The sequence below is a fragment of the Oncorhynchus kisutch genome, linkage group LG11, assembly GCF_002021735.2.
Source record: "Oncorhynchus kisutch isolate 150728-3 linkage group LG11, Okis_V2, whole genome shotgun sequence".
In the NCBI taxonomy this organism is placed as follows: Eukaryota; Metazoa; Chordata; class Actinopteri; order Salmoniformes; family Salmonidae; genus Oncorhynchus; species Oncorhynchus kisutch.
Genome location: NC_034184.2, coordinates 10,361,403 through 10,385,926, shown reverse-complemented (window position 1 = coordinate 10,385,926; position 24,524 = coordinate 10,361,403). Strand labels below are relative to the sequence as shown.

At 40.6% G+C, this 24,524-nt stretch overlaps 1 protein-coding gene across 2 annotated transcripts in view; it reads right to left on the bottom strand.

Annotated features, from left to right (window-relative positions):
* Positions 1 to 24,371, bottom strand: part of LOC109900061 (beta-1,3-N-acetylglucosaminyltransferase radical fringe) — a 33,163-nt gene extending 8,792 nt beyond the window's left edge. The window contains exons 1-4 of one of the 2 annotated variants that reach the window (XM_031835249.1): positions 22,925 to 24,371; positions 21,609 to 22,225; positions 1,319 to 1,367; positions 1,037 to 1,139 (exon numbers count right to left, since the gene is read on the bottom strand). In XM_031835249.1, coding sequence (XP_031691109.1) covers positions 1,037 to 1,139; positions 1,319 to 1,367; positions 21,609 to 22,124 — 668 coding nt within the window. In that variant the 5' untranslated portion in view covers positions 22,125 to 22,225; positions 22,925 to 24,371. The remainder of the gene's footprint in view (positions 1 to 1,036; positions 1,140 to 1,318; positions 1,368 to 21,608; positions 22,226 to 22,924) is intronic. The other variant, XM_020495785.2, reaches the window with a different exon arrangement.
* Between the last annotated feature and the right edge of the window lie 153 nt (positions 24,372 to 24,524).

Below are 24,524 nucleotides of genomic sequence, written 5' to 3'. Positions count from 1 at the left end.
ACCCTGGAATGAGTAGGTGTGTCCAAACTGAAAATAGGCCTTTTCTCAGCATTAAAGAAAGAGACGTATTTCTTTACAGTCTACTGAAACTGAGGGGGCTCAGTACTCTTGACAAAGGCAGCAGGATTAAAGGTCCAATGCAGCCATTTCCCAGTATAAAATCTTACTGTGATTGTTTTCAATTCAAATCGTCAAAAGGAAACAAGAATAGATTCTTACCAAGGAGCCATTTCTCAAGCCAGAATGTTGCTAGGACTGTCTGTAAGTGGTCAGAGTGGGGAGAGGAAAACTGAAGTTGTTATTGATGGCAGGTAGCCTAGTGGTTAGAGCATTGGGCCAGTAACCGAAAGGTTGCTTGATCGAATCCCCGAGCTGACAAGGTACAAATCTGTCGTTCTGCCCCTGAACAATGCACTGTTCCTAGGCCGTCATTGAAAACAAGAATTTGTTCTTAACTGACTTGCCTAAATAAATACATTGGCAGAGATCTTTGGAACTCTTTTTATTGGTCTATTAACTAATCTACTGCCTGGAATGTCACCAATCAGGCCAAAACTCCATCTCTCCAAAACAAGCTGAAACTTCAGGTGGTCTTTTCAAACAGCTCATCATTTTACAATTCAACAGTATTATTCCAACCTCATAGTATGGAAATACAATAAATATAAAATACAGGAAAATCATGTTTTGACTGCAATGGGCTTTAAACACAGAGCAAGTGGGACTTCGTTAGGTCTCTGATCAAGGCAGGAGTAAACATGAACTTCTTCTGAATTGGCTTCTTATTGGCCAATTATAATAAATGACTTAATCTATAGTTAAGTTCTTAGCATGTAATGTGATGGGGAATAACAGGTGTAGCAGACATGGCTACTCATGGTCACGTAATGAGGTAGCCTCGCCTGCGAGATCAAAATCAGTGTCACCAATTTCCTCTTGGTGTTATGGTCAAGACCTGGGTTTCTCCCGTGGGAGACCTGTGTTCAAATCCCACCGGTTACACAGGCAGTAAGGTAAAGTGTGACTGAACACTCACTTCCTCTGTGACTCGATGAACTTGTCGTATTCCACAGACATCTTACAGCACAGGGCCTGCCGTGTGTGTGCTGCTGAACAGTTGGTGTTGATGACGTTAGCCCCTGACAGAGAGAATAAGAAAGGGTGTTGAGACAGTTATAATGGAGTATCAAATACACATATCCCTGATAACATATTATGAGCCTCTCTAAGAACATCAATCACAAAGGTACAGTGACACAATAATTGCTCTCCCATTTGTACTTCCATTGTCCACCTTTGGAAAAGTGTATTGTCTTACCTGCTCTCCTCCTCAGCTCCTGATCCTCCCCATCTGTGAATATAAAGGTCTTAAGGACACAAACACAGAGAAAGAGAGATGGTGTTAAAGGAACTCAATATAAAGGTCTTGAGGACACAGACACAGAGAAAGAGAGATGGTGTTAAAGGAACTCAATATAAAGGTCTTAAGGACACAAACACAGAGAAAGAAAGATGGTGTTAAAGGAACTCAATATAAAGGTCTTGAGGACACAGACACAGAGAAAGAGAGATGGTGTTAAAGGAACTCAATATAAAGGTCTTGAGGACACAGACAGACACAGACGTAACGGAACTCAAACGTGCAACCTGAATTTGGACAGAAACACTTGGAAAGGATTTTTACTGCTAAAGCCTGCCAAGGACTACCCAGCAACACAACAACCAGCAGGTAAAGACTGCCAAGGACTACCCAGCAACACAACAACCAGCAGGTAAAGACTGCCAAGGACTACCCAGCAACAGAACAACCAGCAGGTAAAGACTGCCAAGGACTACCCAGCAACACAACAACCAGCAGGTAAAGACTGCCAAGGACTACCCAGCAACACAACAACCAGCAGGTAAAGACCGCCAAGGTCTACCCAGCAACACAACAACCAGGAGATAAAGACTGCTAAGGGCTACCCAGCAACACAACAACCAGCAGGTAAAGACTGCTAAGGGCTACCCAGCAACACAACAACCAGGAGATAAAGACTGCTAAGGACTACCCAGCAACCAGCAGGTAAAGACTGCCAAGGACTACCTAAAAACACAACAACCAGCAGGTAAAGACTGCCAAGGACTACCCAGCAACACAACAACCAGCAGGTAAAGACTGCCAAGGACTACCCAGCAACACAACAACCAGTAGGTAAAGACTGCCAAGGACTACCCAGCAACACAACAACCAGCAGGTAAAGACTGCTAAGGACGACCCAGCAACACAACAACCAGCAGGTAAAGACTGCCAAGGACTACCTAGCAACACAACAACCAGTAGGTAAAGACTGCCAAGGACTACCCAGCAACACAACAACCAGCAGGTAAAGACTGCCAAGGACTACCCAGCAACACAACAACCAGCAGGTAAAGACCGCCAAGGACCACCCAGCAACACAACAACCAGGAGATAAAGAATGCTAAGGACTACCCAGCAACACAACAACCAGCAGGTAAAGACTGCCAAGGACAACCCAGCAACACAACAACCAGGAGATAAAGACTGCTAAGGGCTACCCAGCAACACAACAACCAGCAGGTAAAGACTGCTAAGGGCTACCCAGCAACACAACAACCAGGAGATAAAGACTGCCAAGGACTACCCAGCAACCAGCAGGTAAAGACTGCCAAGGACAACCTAAAAACACAACAACCAGCAGGTAAAGACTGCCAAGGACTACCCAGCAACACAACAACCAGCAGGTAAAGACTGCCAAGGACTACCCAGCAACACAACAACCAGCAGGTAAAGACTGCCAAGGACTACCCAGCAACACAACAACCAGCAGGTAAAGACTGCCAAGGACTACCCAGCAACACAACAACCAGCAGGTAAAGACTGCCAAGGACTACCCAGCAACACAACAACCAGCAGGTAAAGACTGCCAAGGACTACCCAGCAACACAACAACCAGCAGGTAAAGACTGCCAAGGACTACCCAGCAACACAACAACCAGCAGGTAAAGACTGCTAAGGACTAACCAGCAACCAGCAGAAAAAGCACAGCAAAAACCTAAATACCGCCCAACCTATAACTGATTGAGTAGATTTCCAATCTGTAGCTACTTCCCAGGCCGAGAATTAATTGAACGATGTTACAATAATCTCTAGAGATTTTACTAGAAGATACGGTATTTTACTATATGAAGGCTCAAATGCTTAGTTAGGACAGACATCCCGGCAGCAACTTCAATTTACACGGAGGTGTGAAGTGAGAGGTGTGAATTCCCTTGAATACAACAATGGCAGCAGATCACCAAAGCCTCCTCAACCCAAATGAACAGGCCTCACACTCCTATGCAGAGGCCACACCCCTACACAGAGGCCACATCCCTATGCAGAGGCCACACCCCTATGCAGAGGCCACACCCCTATGCAGAGGCCACACCCCTATGCAGAGGCCACACCCCTATGCAGAGGCCACACCCTTATGCAGAGGCCACACCCCTATACAGAGGCCACACCCCTACGCAGAGGCCACACCCCTACGCAGAGGCCACACCCCTACGCAGAGGCCACACCCCTATGCAGAGGCCACACCCCTATGCAGAGGCCACATCCCTACGCAGAGGCCACACCCCTATGCAGAGGCCACACCCCTATGCAGAGGCCACACCCCTATGCAGAGGCCACACCCCTACGCAGAGGCAATCAAAGTTCAGTTCACCCCAGAATTTAAAAATTATCCTGTATGTAAAAAGTACAAATAGAAGCTCCAAAAGGAATATCCAGAGACACTATTTGCGAAACAACCTCATCTTCCACACCGACCAGTCCCCTGGCACAGCACAGGGCCATAAGAACACACTACCCCTCTGTCAGGAGAGAGGGTTTAATTCAGGGTGGAAACTCAGAATACTGGACATTGAGGACACCGAGACAGCCTGTTTCAACATGTACACGTCTGGAACAGTTATGGTGCAGGGAAACCTCAAACCGTTTCAGCAGGACTTTCACAGGATTAAAGAGAGAACAGCAGGAGAAGCTCAATTGTGGTGACGAACCCACCATCCCGAGCGAGTCGGATCACACCCACTCCTCAAACAGCCCCACAGACGAGCAGCCCCAAGAGGAGAGCCAAAAGATGCAAGCTGAGGTCAACCACTCAGATGTTTTTTTTACATGACTTAAAACAACATAAGCCTATGCAACATTAACCAATTAAAACAAGTTCTGTAGCAATATCACTGCATACTGGCTATGCTTGAACTGCCCTGCCTATGTTTCTTTTAGGAGATAGTGGTCAGCTTAAGATATTTTGATTGACCGTTCTGGTTGCCTAGTGATGGACTTAAGTCCTGCTTCAGAAGTTCTTTACAGACAAGTAAAATGTCAGTTAATATCACAAGAGAAGGTTTTGTGTCGGCATTTAAAAAAAAAAATTTTTTTAAAAGACAGACAAACAAACATGCCTTAGCTGAGGCGCTTTCAAGGGGCCACATTCCATTATGTCTGAAAACCGTAATTGATACAGGCTACCGGTAGCCTACTGTAATTTCATACGATGCTAAAATGAGGGTCACAATTCCAGCAGCTGTCACACGCTGGGTCTGTACATAGTCAATGGTAGGCTTCAATAGGACTCATACAGTAGGTACACCAGACTATAGCTCATCTTTTGGCAGTAGTGCTGGAGACTACTTTATCATTGACCATAACCCAGAGTCTCAGAGTGTTCACGGCCAACCAACTGACACACCTATCAGACCACAGCAAAATCACAACCTACCCAAAAACTATTGGCCAACAACAAATCCAATCCCTTCTAGACAACTTCCTGGACAAAATGTTTCCCTGCTATAGTGAAGGAGTAAACTTAGCAGTAGGAAGCCTGAACAGTATATTTAACATATCACATTTAAATATTCAAGCAGAAAACCTAAGAAAACTAACAACAATTAAAAATGGTTTGATGAAGAATGCATCAAACAAAAAATTGAGAAAACTATCCAACAAACTACCCAGAAAAACATAGCTTAGTCCTTCACTATGGTGAAGCACTAGAACAGTCCAGAAATACACTATGAAAAAAGAAGGAACATCATGACAGATAACAGCTCAATGTGACTGAAGAATCCATAGAATCAAATCACTCATGTGAAGAAAAAAAACTACGAAGAGCTACCTATCCAAAATGGAGATGTACAGATAAACCCCTTCTCCAACCCTTTCAGCCACATAACAAAGAACCAAGAACAAAAGCATATAAATGATAATTTACTAAACTTAGAATCAGTTATTAAAGACTACGAAAACAAACTGGTTTCTATAGTTACATTGAATGAGCTACAGGACAAAATACAAACCCTCCAACCCCAAAAGTCCTGTGGTGTTGATGGTAACCTAAACAAAATGAGAAAATATAGAGACCACAAATTCAAATGGGCTATTCTTAAACTCTTCAACATTATCCTCAGCTCTGGCATCTTCTCCAATATTTGAACCAAGGTCTGGTCACCCCAATGAGGAAATGTTGGAGGATGCTGTTGATGATACTGCAAAGGATTATTCAGAGATTGGAATCTGTATCAACAGCACTGTCATTATTGGGATCAAATTTGTCTCAACTTTTGTTTGGAATTTGTGGTCTGTATATTTTCCTATTTAATTTAGGTTACCATCAACACCACAGGCCTTTTTGGGTTGGAGAGTTTGTATTTAGTCTTGTAGCTCATCCAATGTAATTATTGTCTTTTGAGTTGATAATTTTTTGTTCATCGTCCTGTTTATTTGTTTTTGTAAAAACATTCTTGGTACACACAGGAAACTGTTGAGTGTTAAAACCCCAGCAGCGTTGCAGTTCTTGACACATTCAAACCAGTGCGCCTGGCACCTACTACCATACCCCATTCAAAGGCACTTAAATATTTTGTCATGCCCATTCACCCTCTAAATGACACACACACAATCCATGTCTCAATTGTCTCAAGGCTTAAAATCCTTCAATAACCTGTCTCTTCCCCTTCATCTACACTGACCTCAATAAGGGATAATAGCTTTCACCTGCTCAGTCTGTTATGTTTTGTACACTCAGTGTATATCAATGAATTGGCAAGGGCACAAGAGCAGTCCTCAGCATCTGGCCTCACCCTACTGGACTCGGAAATCACATGTCTACTGTTTGCAGATGATCTGGTGCTTCGGTCCCCAACCAAGGAGGGTCTACAGCAGCACCTAGATCTTCTGCACAGATTCTGTCAGACAAATCTCAGCAAGACAAAGATAATGGTGTTCCAAAAAAGGTCCAGTGGCCAGGACCACAAATACAAATTATATCGAGACACCGTTGCCCTGGAGCACACAAAGAATTATACCTACCTCAACACCACAGGTAACTTCCACAAGGCTGTGAACGATCTATGAGACAAGGAGAGAAGGGCCTTCTTCTATGCCACCACAAGGAACATAAAACTCGACATCCCAATTAGGAACTGACAAAAAAATGACTTCTATCAGTTATAGAACCCATTGCCCTTTATGGTTGTGAGGTCTGGGGTCCGCTCTCCAACCAATTATTCACAAAATAGGAAAAACACCCAATTGAGACTCTACATGCAGAATATACAAAAATATACTTTATATACAGAATTAGGAATATACCCACTTGTTATCAAAATCCAGAAAAGAGTCGTTAAATTCTACAACCACCTAAAAGGAAGAAAGTCCCACACCTTCCCTAACAAAGCCATCACCTACAGAGAGATGAACCTAGAGAACAGTCCCCTCAGCCATCTGGTTTTGGGGCTCAGTTATAGGGCTCAAAAAGACAAACAGACCCCACAGAGCCCCAGGACAGCAACATAATTACACCCAACCAAATCACGAGAAAACAAAAAGACAACTATTTGACAAACTGGAAAGGGTCAACTAAAAATAACAGAGCAAACTAGAACGCCATTTGGCCCTAAACAGACAGTACACAGTGGCAGAATACCCGACCACTGTGACTGACACACAATTAAAGAAATCCTTGATGTACAGACTCATTGAGCATAGCCTTGCTCTTGAGAGAGGTCGCCGTAGGCAGACCTGGCTCTCAAGAGAAGACAGGATATGTGCACACTGTCCACAAAATGAGGTGGAAACTGAGCTGCACTTCCTGACCTCCTACCAAATGTATTACAGACACACTTCCCACAGATACACAAAGAATTTGAAAACAAATCAAACACTAATAAATTCCCATATCTGTTTGGTTAAATACCACAATGTGCAATCACAACAGCACGATTTGTGGCCTGTTGCAATGAGGAAAGGGCAACTACTGGAGCACAAACAACACTATAAATACCGCCAATATCTATCTGTTTATCTCCCCCCACAAATCGTACTACAGCTATTTGCACCTTGCTAAAACACTGTACATAGCTGATAATAGAACACTTGAAATGGCTATATTTTTCAAACCTTTTAGAGAGAGAGAGGAGAGGGGGAGAGAGAGGAGAAATGTGGCTTAAACAATAACCAGACTATTCTAAGTCAGACAACACTGGCCCCTTTCTCTATATCTCTCCTTCTACACTGCTCCACCTCAACATGGCTTTCTCTCTCTCCTTTACCATGCTCAACCTAACACCATGGCTTTCTCTCTCTCTCTCTTCTCGCTCCTTTCTACCCTGCTCACCTTAACCATGGCTTTTCTCTCTCTCCTTTACCATGCTCGCCTCAACCATGGCTTTCTCTCTCTCTCTCTCTCCTTTACCCTGCTCGCCTCAACCCATGGCTCTCTCTCTCCTTCTCTCCTTTACCCTGCTCGCCTCACCCCATGGCTCATCTCTCTCTTCCTTTACCATGCTCACCTCACCATGGCTTTCTCTCTCTCTTCTCTCCTTTACCCTGCTCGCCTCAACCATGGCTTTTTCCTCTCTCTCTCCTCATTTACCTGCTCACCTCAACCATTGCTTTCTCTCTCTCCTCTTCTTTTACCCCTGCTCGCCCTCAACCATAGCTATCTTCTCTATCTTTACCTGCTCACATCAACCAGGCTATCTCTCTCTACTGCTCACCTTAAACCCTGCTCACCTTAACCATGGCTTTCTCTCTCCTTTACCCTGCTCGCCTCAACCATGGCTTTCTCTCTCTCTCTCTCCTTTACCTTGCTCACCTCAACCATGGCGATCTCTCCCTCTCTCTCTCTCCTCAACCATGGCTTTCTCTCTCTCTCTCCTTTAGCCTGCTCACCTCAACCATGGCGCTCTCTCCCTCTCCCTCTCTCCTCAACCATGGCTCTCTCGCTCTCTCCTTTTCCCTGCTCAACTCAACCATGGCTTTCTGGCTTCCTCGCTCTCTCCTTTTCCCTGCTCGCCTCAACCATGGCTTTCTCTCTCTCCTTTACCCTGCTCACCTCAACCATGGCACGCTCTCTCTCCTTTACCCTGCTCACCTCAACCATGGCTTTCTCTCTCTCTCTCCTTTACCCTGCTCACCTCAACCATGGCTTTCTCTCTCTCCTTTACCCTGCTCACCTCAACCATGGCTTTCTCTCTCTCCTTTACCATGCTCACCTAAACCATGGCTTTCTCTCTCTCTCTCTCCTTTACCCTGCTCACCTTAACCATGGCTTTCTCTCTCTCCTTTACACTGCTTGCCTCAACCATGGCTTTCTCTCTCTCTCCTTTACCCTGCTCGCCTCAACCATGGCTCTCTCTCTCTCTCTCCTTTACCCTGCTCGCCTCAACCATGGCTCTCTCTCTCCTTTACCCTGCTCACCTCAACCATGGCTTTCTCTCTCTCTCTCTCTCTCCTTTACCCTGCTCGCCTCAACCATGGCTTTCTCTCTCTCTCTCTCCTTTACCCTGCTCACCTCAACCATGGCTTTCTCTCTCTCTCTCTCCTTTACCCTGCTCGCCTCAACCATGGCTCTCTCTCTCTCTCCTTTACCCTGCTCACCTCAACCATGGCTTTCTCTCTCTCTCTCTCCTTTACCCTGCTCACCTTAACCATGGCTTTCTCTCTCTCCTTTACCCTGCTCGCCTCAACCATGGCTTTCTCTCTCTCCTTTACCCTGCTCGCCTCAACCATGGCTTTCTCTCTCTCTCTCTCCTTTTCCCTGCTCACCTCAACCATGGCGATCTCTCCCTCTCTCTCTCTCCTCAACCATGGCTTTCTCTCTCTCTCTCCTTTAGCCTGCTCACCTCAACCATGGCGCTCTCTCCCTCTCCCTCTCTCCTCAACCATGGCTCTCTCGCTCTCTCCTTTTCCCTGCTCAACTCAACCATGGCTTTCTGGCTTCCTCGCTCTCTCCTTTTCCCTGCTCGCCTCAACCATGGCTTTCTCTCTCTCCTTTACCCTGCTCACCTCAACCATGGCACACTCTCTCTCCTTTACCCTGCTCACCTCAACCATGGCTTTCTCTATCTCTCTCTCCTTTACCCTGCTCATCTCAACCATGGCTTTCTCTCTCTCTCTCCTTTACCCTGCTCACCTCAACCATGGCTTTCTCTCTCTCCTTTACCCTGCTCACCTCAACCATGGCTTTCTCTCTCTCCTTTACCCTGCTCACCTCAACCATGGCACGCTCTCTCTCCTTTACCCTGCTCACCTCAACCATGGCTTTCTCTCTCTCTCTCCTTTACCCTGCTCACCTCAACCATGGATTTCTCTATCTCTCTCTCCTTTACCCTGCTCGCCTCAACCATGGCTTTCTCTCTCTCTCTCCTTTACCCTGCTTGCCTCAACCATGGTTCCTCTTTCCTTTCCTCCTCCCTCTCTCTCCTTATTGTCCCTTACCCGTTCCTACTGTCATTTATTCTTCCCTCCCTCCCCTCAGTCATCCTCCCTCCATCCTGTCCCTCATCCCCCCTTCTTTTATAATTCAGTTGTCTCATCCCTGCCTCTGCCCAGAGGCATGCCCTCTTTTTCTTCTGTGCCCTGGGAGACGCCGGGCATTCCTGCCAGAAAACTACACAGGACACCACAGACATGTGACACACACACACACACACAAATAGCCTACCAGGCCGAGCCAGGCCATGCCAGGCAAACAAAGGGATTTCACCATGAGGACAATGGGGGCTTTAAAACAGTTAAAAGTTTAATGGCTGTCATAGGAAAAAACTGAAGATGGATCAACATTGGAGTTACTCCACAATACTAACCTAATTGACAGAGTGACCGGAAGAAAGCCTGTACAGAATACAATGACTCCAAAAGATGCATCCTGTTTGCAACAAGGCACTAAAGTAATACTGAAAACAAAAAGTCAAAGCAATTCACTTTTTGTCCTGATACAAAGTGTTATGTTTGGGGCGAATCCAATACAACACATTACTGAGTACCACTCTCCATATTTTCAAGCATAGTGGTGGCTGCAACATTATATGTGTTATGGGTATGCTTGTAATCGTTAAGGACTGGGGAGTTAGCAAGAATACAGTGACTATTCCCACATAAAATTGAAATCATTTTTTAAAGCTATCATTATGGGGTATTGTGTGGAGATGGGTGATTTACATTTATTTTTTAAAATCCTTTCTGAATTCAGGCTGCAATAAAATAAGGGGTATGAATATTTTCTGAAGGCACTGTACATTCTCTGACAGGCTGTTGAAACAACGCACATGCATGCACCCACACACGACAAAAGTGATAACATCTTGTATAAACATTTCAAAATACCATGGTTCTACTCTAGTTGTTTAAATGGTGCTTTACCGTGCAGGTGAAGGCTTCCAATCCCTTCATTCTACAGTAACTTTCATCCTTCCCTCAAGTCCTTTTCCACCAACTTTATTATGAACACTGTAGAAGGATTCCTAGAATAAGTTTCCACATTTGAAAGACCCAGAGAGTAAAGCTGTGACTCAGTGTGGTTCCATTTCTCTCATTTCTTCAGAGAAGCCCTCCCACTTATACAGAGACAAGGTTAGCCTTGAGATTGTGTTCACTCAGCAAGATAGGGGCTGAAGAGAAATGGCTGCTCTCTCACAGGGTTTTAACAGGCCCAAATAAACACAGCAGGCATCCTTTAAATGCTCTAGGTAGATATTGCCCATAGTCACAGATCTAGGATCAGCTTACCCACCATAAATTCTAACTTTAACCATTAGTGAGGAGAAACACAAAACAGACCTTAGATCAGTGTCTTCTAGCAACTTCATACTACTCCATAAACCCTGCATGAGCCAGACTGACTGTTTGAAAGCTCCATTCCATCGAACCTCAGACACCAATCAGAGCCCTGTCCCTATATAGATCCCACTACTCTTCAAACCATCTGGGTTTCCTAACAGTAAAACAACTGAAGAGTCTGACACATCCACATGATCTACAAATTTGTAGAACAACCCAGCTGCTGCTCTTAACGGATGCTCCTAAAATTGTCTGTTGAGTGGCTCAACCTTGTTGACCTAAAGCCTATGAGAGCTACACCAGTCTGAGCCAACAGTTAACATGATAGGTAGGTTGTCACACTTGGACAAAAATACTTCTAGTCAATAGTTGTGCAGGTGGTTAGTAGACTGTAGACACACATTGGGCCTTTGGCACAATGCAGTCTTTGAACAGTCATCTTCTGGGCTGTCCCAAATGGCATCCCTATGGTCCTGGTCAAAAGTAGTGCACTATAAAGGGAATAGGGTGCCATTTGGGACATACTGCTGGAGCAGCCTGGGAGGTAGAATATTTTTATGTCAACACAAAAGGAGCTGGTTAGAGACGGTGGTCCAACATCTGTGACGTTAGTTACTGAGCAAATTGGGTCAGTGTGTTTGGTCCTGTTAATGTGCAGCTGAACACTGGAACTCTTTGTGTTGTAGGGCCTCACTGCTGATCTGTTTTATAGGCTCAGAACAGACCGGTGATATTAACCACAGTCACATTCTCTCTCTGACTCAAATGGTACCCTATTCCCTATATAGCGCACATGTAGTACATCAGGGTCCATACGGTGCTATTTGGGATGCACATCAGTTTCTGGTTGGTCCCTAAACTTCGGTTGGTCCCTAAACTAACACCCCTGCTGTTTACTCAAGCAGTGCAAATGTGTGCTGGCATAAAAAAAGTTGCATAGGTGTGAAGCAGAGTACTTTATGTGCGTTTCAAGATGCGTTTCAAGATGCAGTGTATTTAAAGTATTCTGGGTGTGAAATAACCATAAGTGTGAAAGTGGGTTTTAATGTGACTATGTTGGCTATGGAAAGAGTATGAAGTAGCCCTTCACTCCTTTCTCTTCAAGTTAATCAGAACTGACAAATGGGAACCCATTCCAACTTTAAACACACTATTTGACCTATTTGACACATGGGAATCTTTCATTAAGGGAAAACTTCAGGATCTACCCCATGACACAGTTCTGGTCCTACCCCATGACACAGTTCAGGATCTACCCCATGACACAGTTCAGGATCTACCCCATGACACAGTTCTGGTCCTACCCCATGACACAGTTCTGGTCCTACCCCATGACAAAGTTCAGGATCTACCCCATGACACCGTTCAGGATCTACCCCATGACACAGTTCAGGATCTACCCCATGACACAGTTCAGGATCTACCCCATGACACAGTTCAGGATCTACCCCATGACACAGTTCAGGATCTACCCCATGACACAGTTCAGGATCTACCCCATGACACAGTTCTAGTTCCAGGACTACCTGACATGATGACTCCTTGCTGTCCCCAGTCCACCTGACCGAGCTGCTGCTCCAGTTTCAACTGTTCTGCCTTATTATTATTCGGCCATGCTGGTCATTTATGAACATTTGAACATCTTGGCCATGTTCTGTTATAATCTCCACCCGGCACAGCCAGAAGAGGACTGGCCACCTCACATAGCCTGGTTCCTCTCTAGGTTTCTTCCTAGGTTTTGGCCTTTCTAGGGAGTTTTTCCTAGCCACCGTGCTTCTACATCTGCATTGCTTGCTGTTTGGGGTTTTAGGCTGGGTTTCTGTATAGCACTTTGAGATATCAGCTGATGTACGAAGGGCTATATAAATATATTTGATTTGATATAATATATTCTACAGCCTCCTATAGATCCCTGGGTTGGGACTGGGGGGCCCTGTGTTTGGAGAGGGATTACACCAGAGAATTCTCCCCCTTTCTCCCTCCCTTGTTATTCACCCTGACTTATCCAGTAAACACATTTCTCCTGACCCCCAGCCCCCTGCTCATTCTTCCTGCTCCTATCCCAACCCCTTTACCTAAAGACATGTCCCCTCTCCCCAACCCACCCAGCACCCTCTCCCCCTTCCTTCCCAGTTCACCCACCCAACCCGTCTCCCACAGATTCCCAATGCACCCCTGCCATCTAAAGGGGAGGTGGGGGTGGTGGAGGAGGAGGGGGCAGATTCCTGTAGAGTGAGAGAACAAACACAGCAGTGTGTTCCTCCTACTTACGTCTCCTGCTCTCCTCTAGTTGCTCAGGAACTTCCTCCCTCTGGGAACCCAGGGTCTACCACCACACACACATGCTTCCCAACCCTACCGAGACACACCCAGGGCATACAACCAGCAGCTGCCATGCCTTTCCACCACATACACAAGCTGTCATGTGCTTAACCATTCCATACCCCCTGCCAGCCATGGTTACACACACACACACACACTTCAGTAGAATATCCGTCCTTCTATACCCTCTCTACTACTGTCTACTCCAACATCTGTTCCGTCCTTCTATACCACCTCTACTACTGTCTACTCCAACATCTGTTCCGTCCTTCTGTACCCTCTCTACTACTGTCTACTTCAACATCTGTCCCATCCTTCTATACCATCTCTACTACTGTCTACTTCAACATCTGTCCCGTCCTTCTATACCATCTCTACTACTGTCTACTCCAAAATCTGTTCCGTCCTTCTATACCCTCTCTACTACTGTCTACTCCAACATCTGTTCCGTCCTTCTATACCACCTCTACTACTGTCTACTCCAACATCTGTTCTGTCCTTCTGTACCACTTCTGCTCCAACATCTGTTCCGTCCTTCTATACCATCTCTACTACTGTCTACTCCAACATCTGTTCCGTCCTTCTATACCACCTCTACTACTGTCTACTCCAACATCTGTTCTGTCCTTCTGTACCCTCTCTACTACTGTCTACTCCAACATCTGTTCCGTCCTTCTATACCACCTCTACTACTGTCTACTCCAACATCTGTTCTGTCCTTCTGTACCCTCTCTACTACTGTCTACTTCAACATCTGTCCCATCCTTCTATACCATCTCTAATTCTGTCTACTTCAACATCTGTCCCGTCCTTCTATACCATCTCTACTACTGTCTACTCCAAATTCTGTTCCGTCCTTCTATACCCTCTCTACTACTGTCTACTCCAACATCTGTTCCGTCCTTCTATACCACCTCTACTACTGTCTACTCCAACATCTGTTCCGTCCTTCTATACCACCTCTACTACTGTCTACTCCAACATCTGTTCCATCCTTCTATACCACCTCTACTACTGTCTACTCCAACATCTGTTCTGTCCTTCTGTACCCTCTCTACTACTGTCTACTCCAACATCTGTTCCGTCCTTCTATACCACCTCTACTACTGTCTACTCCAACATCTGTTCTGTCCTTCTGTACCCTCTCTACTACTGTCTACTTCAACATCTGTCCCATCCTTCTATACCATCTCTACTACTGTCTACTTCAACATCTGTCCCGTCCTTCTATACCATCTCTACTACTGTCTACTCCAAATTCTGTTCCGTCCTTCTATACCCTCTCTACTACTGTCTACTCCAACATCTGTTCCGTCCTTCTATACCACCTCTACTACTGTCTACTCCAACATCTGTTCTGTCCTTCTGTACCACTTCTGCTCCAACATCTGTTCCGTCCTTCTATACCATCTCTACTACTGTCTACTCCAACATCTGTTCCGTCCTTCTATACCACCTCTACTACTGTCTACTCCAACATCTGTTCTGTCCTTCTGTACCCTCTCTACTACTGTCTACTTCAACATCTGTCCCATCCTTCTATACCATCTCTACTACTGTCTACTTCAACATCTGTCCCGTCCTTCTATACCATCTCTACTACTGTCTACTCCAAATTCTGTTCCGTCCTTCTATACCCTCTCTACTACTGTCTACTCCAACATCTGTTCCGTCCTTCTATACCACCTCTACTACTGTCTACTCCAACATCTGTTCCGTCCTTCTATACCACCTCTACTACTGTCTACTCCAACATCTGTTCCGTCCTTCTATACCACCTCTACTACTGTCTACTCCAACATCTGTTCTGTCCTTTTGTACCACTTCTGCTCCAACATCTGTTCCGTCCTTCTATACCACCTCTACTACTGTCTACTCCAACATCTGTTCTGTCCTTCTGTACCATCTCTACTCCAACATCTGTTCTGTCCTTCTGTACCATCGTGTGGTTTGCTAGAAGAGTTATAGAACCAGATCCAAAGAGTCAATTGATTCCAAATGACCTCTATGCTCTTGACGCGCTTATTTTCATTCTGAACCACATGAGCTGATACTCTTGGCAAGGGGCAAGTCCATGTCAACAGAATTACGCTGGCTATTTTTCACTTAAAAATGTATTCCAAACAAAAATAACCTCTATATGATGTGTTCTATATGATATGTTCAATATGATACAGTATGTTCTATATGATGTGTTCTATATAATACAGTATGTTCTAAATGATACAGTATGTTCTATATGATACAGTATGTTCTATATGATGTGTTCTATATAATACAGTATGTTCTAAATGATGTGTTCTATATAATACAGTATGTTCTATATGATGTGTTCTATATAATACAGTATGTTCTAAATGATACAGTATGTTCTATATGATACAGTATGTTCTATATGATGTGTTCTATATAATACAGTATGTTCTAAATGATACAGTATGTTCTATATGATGTGTTCTATATAATACAGTATGTTCTAAATGATACAGTATGTTCTATATGATACAGTATGTTCTATATGATGTGTTCTATATAATACAGTATGTTCTAAATGATGTGTTCTATATAATACAGTATGTTCTATATGATGTGTTCTATATAATACAGTATGTTCTAAATGATACAGTATGTTCTATATGATACAGTATGTTCTATATGATGTGTTCTATATAATACAGTATGTTCTAAATGATGTGTTCTATATAATACAGTATGTTCTATATGATGTGTTCTATATAATACAGTATGTTCTAAATGATACAGTATGTTCTATATGATACAGTATGTTCTATATGATGTGTTCTAAATGATACAGTATGTTCTATATGATACAGTATGTTCTATATGATGTGTTCTATATAATACAGTATGTTCTAAATGATACAGTATGTTCTATATGATACAGTATTTTCTATATGATGTGTTCTATATAATACAGTATGTTCTAAATGATACAGTATGTTCTATATGATGTGTTCTATATAATACAGTATGTTCTAAATGATACAGTATGTTCTATATGATACAGTATGTTCTATATGATGTGTTCTATATAATACAGTATGTTCTAAATGATACAGTATGTTCTATATGATGTGTTCTATATAATACAGTATGTTCTAAATGATACAGTATGTTCTATATGATACAGTATGTTCTATATGATGTGTTCTATATAATACAGTATGTTCTAAATGATACAGTATGTTCTATATGATACAGTATGTTCTATATAATGTGTTCTATATAATACAGTATGTTCTAAATGATACAGTATGTTCTATATGATACAGTATGTTCTATATAATGTGTTCTATATAATACAGTATGTTCTAAATGATACAGTATGTTCTATATGATACAGTATGTTCTATATAATGTGTTCTATATAATACAGTATGTTATATATAATATATTCCATATGATACAGTATGTTCTATATGATACAGTATGTTCTGTATTATATGTTCTATGTGATACAGTATGTTCTTTATAATACAGTATGTTCTTTATAATACAGTATGTTCTATATTCTATATGATATGTTCTATATGATACAGTATGCTCTTTATAATACAGTATGTTCTTTATAATACAGTATGTTCTATATTCTATATGATATGTTCTATATGATACAGTATGTTCTTTATAATACAGTATGTTCTATGTTCTATATGATACAGTATGTTCTATATGATGTTTTCTATATCATACAGTATGTTCTAAATGATACAGTATGCTCTTTACAATACAGTATGTTCTATATGATACGTTCTATATGATACAGTGTGTTCTAAATTATGTGTTCTATATGATACAGTATGTTCTATATGATATGCTCTATATAATACAGTATGTTCTATAAGATACAGTGTGTTATATATGATGTGTTCTATATGATACAGTATGTTCTATATGTGTTCTATATGCTACAATATGATATGTTCTATATGATACAGTGTGTTCTATGTGATATGTTCTATATGATACCGTATGTTCTTTATAATACAGTATGTTCTATAATCTATATGATGTGTTCTATATAATACAGTGTGTTATATATGATATGTTCTATATGCTACAATATGATATGTTCTGTATGATACAGTATGTTCGATATGGTATGTTCTATATGATACGTTTTATATGATAGTATGTTCTATATGACATGTTCTATATGAAATGTTCTATATGCTACAATATGATACGTTCTATATGATACAGTATGTTCTATATGATATGTTCTGTATGATACAGTATGTTCGATATGGTATGTTCTATATGATACGTTTTATATGACATGTTCTATATGAAATGTTCTATATGCTACAATATGATACGTTCTATATGATACAGTATGTTCTATATGATATGTTCTATATGATACAGTGTGTTCTTTATGATGTGTTCTATATGATACAACGTGTTCTATATGATGTGTTCTATATGACACAGTGTGTTCTATATGATATGTTCTATATGATACAGTGTGTTCTATATGATATGTTCTATATGATACAGCATCTTCTATATGACACAGTATGTTCTATATGATATGTTCTATATGATACAGTGTCTTCTATATGATATGTTCTATATGACACAGTATGTTCTATATGATGTGTTCTATATGATACAGTATGTTCTATATGATACAGCGTGTTCTATATGACACAGTATGTTCTATATTATATGTTCTATATGATACAGTGTGTTCTATATGACATGTTCTATATGATATGTTCTATATGATACAGTATGTTCTATATGATATGTTCTATATGATACAGTGTGTTCTATATGATATGTTCTATATGATACAGTATGTTCTATATGATTTGTTCATATTATATGCTCTATATATTAAGTGTGTTCTATATGATGTGTTCTATATAATACAGTGTGTTCTATATGATACAGTGTGTTCTATATAATACAGTGTGTTCTATATGATGTTCTATATGATACAGTGTGTTCTATATGATGTTCTATATAATACAGTGTGTTCTATATGATGTTCTATATGATACAGTGTGTTCTATATGATGTTCTATATGATACAGTGTGTTCTATATGATGTTCTATATAATACAGTGTGTTCTATATGATACAGTGTGTTCTATATAATACAGTGTGTTCTATATGATGTTATATATAATACAGTGTGTTCTATATGATGTTCTATATGATACAGTGTGTTCTATATGATGTTCTATATAATACAGTGTGTTCTATATGATACAGTGTGTTCTATATAATACAGTGTGTTCTATATGATGTTCTATATAATACAGTGTGTTCTATATGATGTTCTATATGATACAGTGTGTTCTATATGATACAGTGTGTTCTATATGATGTTCTATATAATACAGTGTGTTCTATATGATACAGTGTGTTCTATATAATACAGTGTGTTCTATATGATACAGTGTGTTCTATATGATGTTCTATATGATACAGTGTGTTCTATATGATACAGTGTGTTCTATATGATGTGTTATATATGATACAATATGATACGTTCTATATGATACAGTATGTTCTATATGATATGTTCTATATGATACAGTGTGTTCTATATGATGTGTTCTATATGATACAGTGTGTTCTATATGATATGTTCTATATGATACAGTGTGTTCTATATGATGTGTTCTATATGATACAGTGTGTTCTATATGATATGTTCTATATGATACCGTATGTTCTATATGATGTGTTCTATATGATACAGTATGTTCTATATGATGTGTTCTATATGATATGTTCTATATGATACAGCGTGTTCTATATGACACAGTATGTTCTATATGATATGTTCTATATGATACAGTGTGTTCTATATGATATGTTCTATATGATATGTTCTATATGATACAGTATGTTCTATATTATATGTTCTATATGATACAGTGTGTTCTATATGACATGTTCTATATGATATGTTCTATATGATACAGTATGTTCTATATGATATGTTCTATATGATACAGTGTGTTCTATATGATATGTTCTATATGATACAGTATGTTCTATATGATTTGTTCATATTATATGCTCTATATATTAAGTGTGTTCTATATGATGTGTTCTATATAATACAGTGTGTTCTATATGATACATTGTGTTCTATATGATGTGTTCTATATAATACAGTGTGTTCTATATGATACAGTGTGTTCTATATGATGTGTTCTATATGATACAGTGTGTTCTATATGATATGTTCTATATGATACAGTGTGTTCTATATGATATGTTCTATATGATACAGTGTGTTCTATATGACACAGTGTGTTCTATATGATATGTTCTATATGATACAGTGTGTTCTATATGATATGTTCTATATGATACAGTATGTTCTATATGATGTGTTCTATATGATACAGTATGTTCTATATGATGTGTTCTATATGATATGTTCTATATGATACAGCGTGTTCTATATGACACAGTATGTTCTATATGATATGTTCTATATGATACAGTGTGTTCTATATGATATGTTCTATATGATACAGTATGTTCTATATGATTTGTTCATATTATATGCTCTATATATTAAGTGTGTTCTATATGATGTGTTCTATATAATACAGTGTGTTCTATATGATACAGTGTGTTCTATATGATGTGTTCTATATGATACAGTGTGTTCTATATGATACAGTGTGTTCTATATGATACAGTGTGTTCTATATGATGTGTTCTATATATATGATACAGTGTGTTCTATATGATGTGTTCTATATGATATGCTCTATATATTACAGTGTGTTCTATATGATACATTGTGTTCTATATGATACAGTGTGTTCTATATGATACATTGTGTTCTATATGATACATTGTGTTCTATATGATACAGTGTGTTCTATAGGATACAGTGTGTTCTATATAATACAGCATGTTCTATATGATACAGCGTGTTCTATATAATACAGTGTGTTCTATATGATACAGCGTGTTCTATATGATACAGCGTGTTCTATATGATACAGTGTGTTCTATATGATACATGGGTTCTATATGATACAGTATGTTCTATATGATTTGTTCATATGATACATTGTGTTCTATATGATACAGTGTGTTCTATATGATACAGTGTGTTCCATATGATTTGTTCATATGATACATTGTGTTCTATATGATACAGTGTGTTCTATATGATACAGTGTGTTCTATATGATGTGCTCTATATAATACAGTGTGTTCTATATGATGTGTTCTATATGATACAGTATGTTCTATATGATGTGTTCTATATGATATGCTCTATATATTACAGTGTGTTCTATATGATACATTGTGTTCTATATGATACATTGTGTTCTATAGGATGTGTTCTATATGATACAGTGTGTTCTATATGATACATTGTGTTCTATATGATACAGCGTGTTCTATATGATATGTTCTATATGATACAGTGTGTTCTATATGATACATTGTGTTCTATATGATACAGTGTGTTCTATATGATACAGTGTGTTCTATATGATACAGTGTGTTCTATATAATGTGTTATATATGATTTGTTCATATGATATGCTCTATATGATACAGCGTGTTCTATATAATACAGTGTGTTCTATATGATACAGTGTGTTCTATATGATACAGTGTGTTCTATATGATACAGTGTGCTCTATATAATACAGTGTGTTCTATAGGATGTGTTCTATATGATACAGTATGTTCTATATTATATGCTCTATATAATAGTGTGTTCTATATGATACAGTATGTTCTATATGATACAGTGTGTTCTAAATGATTTGTTCTATATAATACAGTGTGTTCTATATTATGTGTTCTATATTATATGTTCTACATGATGTGTTCTCTATGATACAGTAGGTTCTATAATATAGTGTTTTATATGTGGTCTTTTTTTAATGTAACCTTTATTTAACTAGCAAAACGACAGATTTTGTACCTTGTCAGCTCGGGGGTTTGAACTTGCAAACTTCCGGTTACTAGTCCAACGCTCTAACCACTAGGCTACCCTGTTGCCCCGGGATGCTTAATTAATTATATGTTCTATATGATATTTTAAGAGAGAGAAAGAGAGAAAGGTGTCCTGGAGGACTTGGTAACAGTACAAGACAAATCTACCCTGTGGACAAAATGTGTGTGTATGCCTACGTGTGTTCCTCCCTACCTGTTCTTTGGCTTTGGACACCCAGGTCTGGAACAGCAGATCCAATCTGGACTTGTGGTACTTCCTGGTGGTCTTCACCGCTATGAAAATGTCTTTTAGCTCCAGAGGGTTCCTGGGCCAAGACCCTCCAGCCCCCATCACACCCCCAGTTCTGTGGAGGAAGTCCCCCTCTGACCCTGTCTGAGAGTCTATATGCTTCCCAGAGCCCTGGGTGTCAGCTCGACGAGCTGTATACACCCAGTCCCCATCCACAGTCCTCTTGGTCTCTCTTGGTGTACTCTGCCCCATAGAGTCACCATCAATCCCATTACGCCCCACTGTCACTTTCCCCATATCTGCCTGGAGAGGAACCATCAGACGTCCAGGGTGCCGGGCAGGCTTGTTGTGGGCCCGGGGCCGGGGAAGGTCCCCTTGATGCTGTGAGGGCTGGAGGGTGGGGATGAGGAGCAACAGGGCACAGAGAGCCAGGGAGAACAGGAAGCAGAGCTTGCTGGCACCCATTGAGGAGACATGCATCCTGATTGGCCACTGGAGGGGTCTGTCAGCCGCCAGCGCCAGCTTTGCTCCCCACACCACCGTGTCCCATCTTTATGACCTCACACGGGAACCTGAAGAGACTTTGACACACAACATCATCATTATCATCATCATCATCACCCCCAAGCCTTAGACTGATTCATAAAAATCGCCACCGGACAATTTACATTGACGACCCCCCCACCCCTGTACACTGCTGCTACTCGATGTTTGTTTGCCATCTATGCATAGTCACTTCGCCCCCACCTACATGTACAGATTAGCTCAACTAGTCTGTACCCCTGCACACTGACTCGGTACTGGTGCAGGGGGCACCAGCCTCGTTATTCTTATTCTGTTACTTTTTGTTATAGCCTACTTGGTAAATATTATTTTATTTTTGAATTGCACTGTTGTTTAAGGGCTTGTAAGTAAGCATTTCACGGTAAAGTCTACACATATGGCAAATGAAGGTTGATTTGATTTGATCATAAAATGACAGTGACACACTTGAGAACATAATCTAGCTGGAAACTGGCTCCTGCACTGGGTTTACTGTAGCCTGGGTGACAGACAGACCAGACTGTTTCTACGTAAAAGGACCAAGTTTTCGCTGTACAACTGTATAAATATTCTGTCCATCTCAAATGGCAGAAACTATCTCTTCTGTCTGACGACTAACTTTTGCTGAATTGGCAAAGACAGGCATGTAGAGTCTGGAAGTTCTCCTCTTGGCACATCATAACTCACGCCCTGCAATTTGTCCGTTTATAAGTGTCACATTAAATAGCAAGATTTACCTTCAGTGTGTGAGCAATTTCCTGTTTGCTGCTATTTTCAGAGGGAATGATACTTCAACTGGTAACAGATGTCTGTTGTAGGAAGCAGAGGGATGAAATCCAACCCTTTTTTTCTTTACTAAAATTAGCCTCCTTAGAGAAATATGAGCTCTTAGCACATATAGATATGTGGATATAGCATGAAGGAGAAAGAATGGTTTATGAATTAGATATGAATCATTTACAGGATGGATGTAAATAAATAATCCTAATGCATAAAATAAATGTTAATTTGCCTAGTTTGGGATTATCTAAAACAGTCAAAAATATAAATCGTTTTTTTCCTCTGATGATTATGCATAGCAAATCTGGCAGATTGGGGCACTGAAACAGGTCTGACTGCTGTGGGCTTGGTGATTTAAAAAATGTATGAATGCAAAAGCAATGCGATTTAGCAACATTATCGGCTCTTTAAACGTCCATTTAAAGTTTAAAAGGATGTTTATGGGTTGTTTTGTGTCCATTTCGTGCATGTAGGCTGTCCTACGGTAAACAAGAGAGGCAAGAGTCTGTGGTCTAATAAATTATTTTGAATTAGGCTACATTTTATGAAAATGTAGCACTTTCTAATCGATCTTGTGGCAATAAAGTACAATAACCCTAAGTATGCCGATTTACTTAAAACACGTATTCTGTGATTAAGAAAATAGCTACATTGTAGGCCTAATAACTTACTCACATGGAAAGAAAATAAACCACATGGCTGTGGATTTACATCTTCTATATTTTGTAAAACAAAACACCAGGGAACTGGTCACCAATAATGAATTAAGTGAGCAGAATCTGACCAAAGAAGAGATAAATAAAGGTTTCCGGGCGCTTTTAATCCTCTTCAACGATCGTCTCTTTTTTGTCTCATCGTCTTGATTTTGATTCGATCGGTCTCAAACTTTAACCATCGCTTTCAACAGCTCGCTTATACGACCGCGATTCAAAGTAGCCAAGCTGTGCACTCCGCAAGTCAAATGCAAGTGAATTAAACAACATCATGTGTTTCCATTGCGATTAAAACGGATTATGTTTCTCTGATTCCTCTCAAACCACCTACTATTAACTTCCTCTCCAAAATAAAAATCATCTGAAACTGAGCGCCCTCTGGCTGGTGATGCTGACCTGGCCCTTGCTACAATATGTAACTTTTTGGGAGAATCGAACACGTTCACATAGAAATATGAGTTATAGATATTTCATTCATATTGAAAGCAAGTATACGAAGCGGTACTTCTGTTCTAGGTGTGCTACTTCTATGCTTCCCGTGCTGAAGTTTCGTTTTGCGTCTTTTACATTCGGTTTTACACGCCGGCTTCAAACAGATGAATATACAATATTATTGGTTATGGAAATATACGTTTCACAGCGGTTTAGAGCGTACACTGATTCTATATCCAATGACTGCTTGTTTTGTCACAAACTGAAATTAGGCGAAGCGAACTATCAGGATTTTTGCAACCAGGAAATGGCGGATCGATTTCCGCATAATGAATCTGTCCCTGTAGCATAGTAGCCTAGGGGTGTATTCATTACGCCAAGTCTGTTGCAAAACTTTTCTTAAACGGAAGCA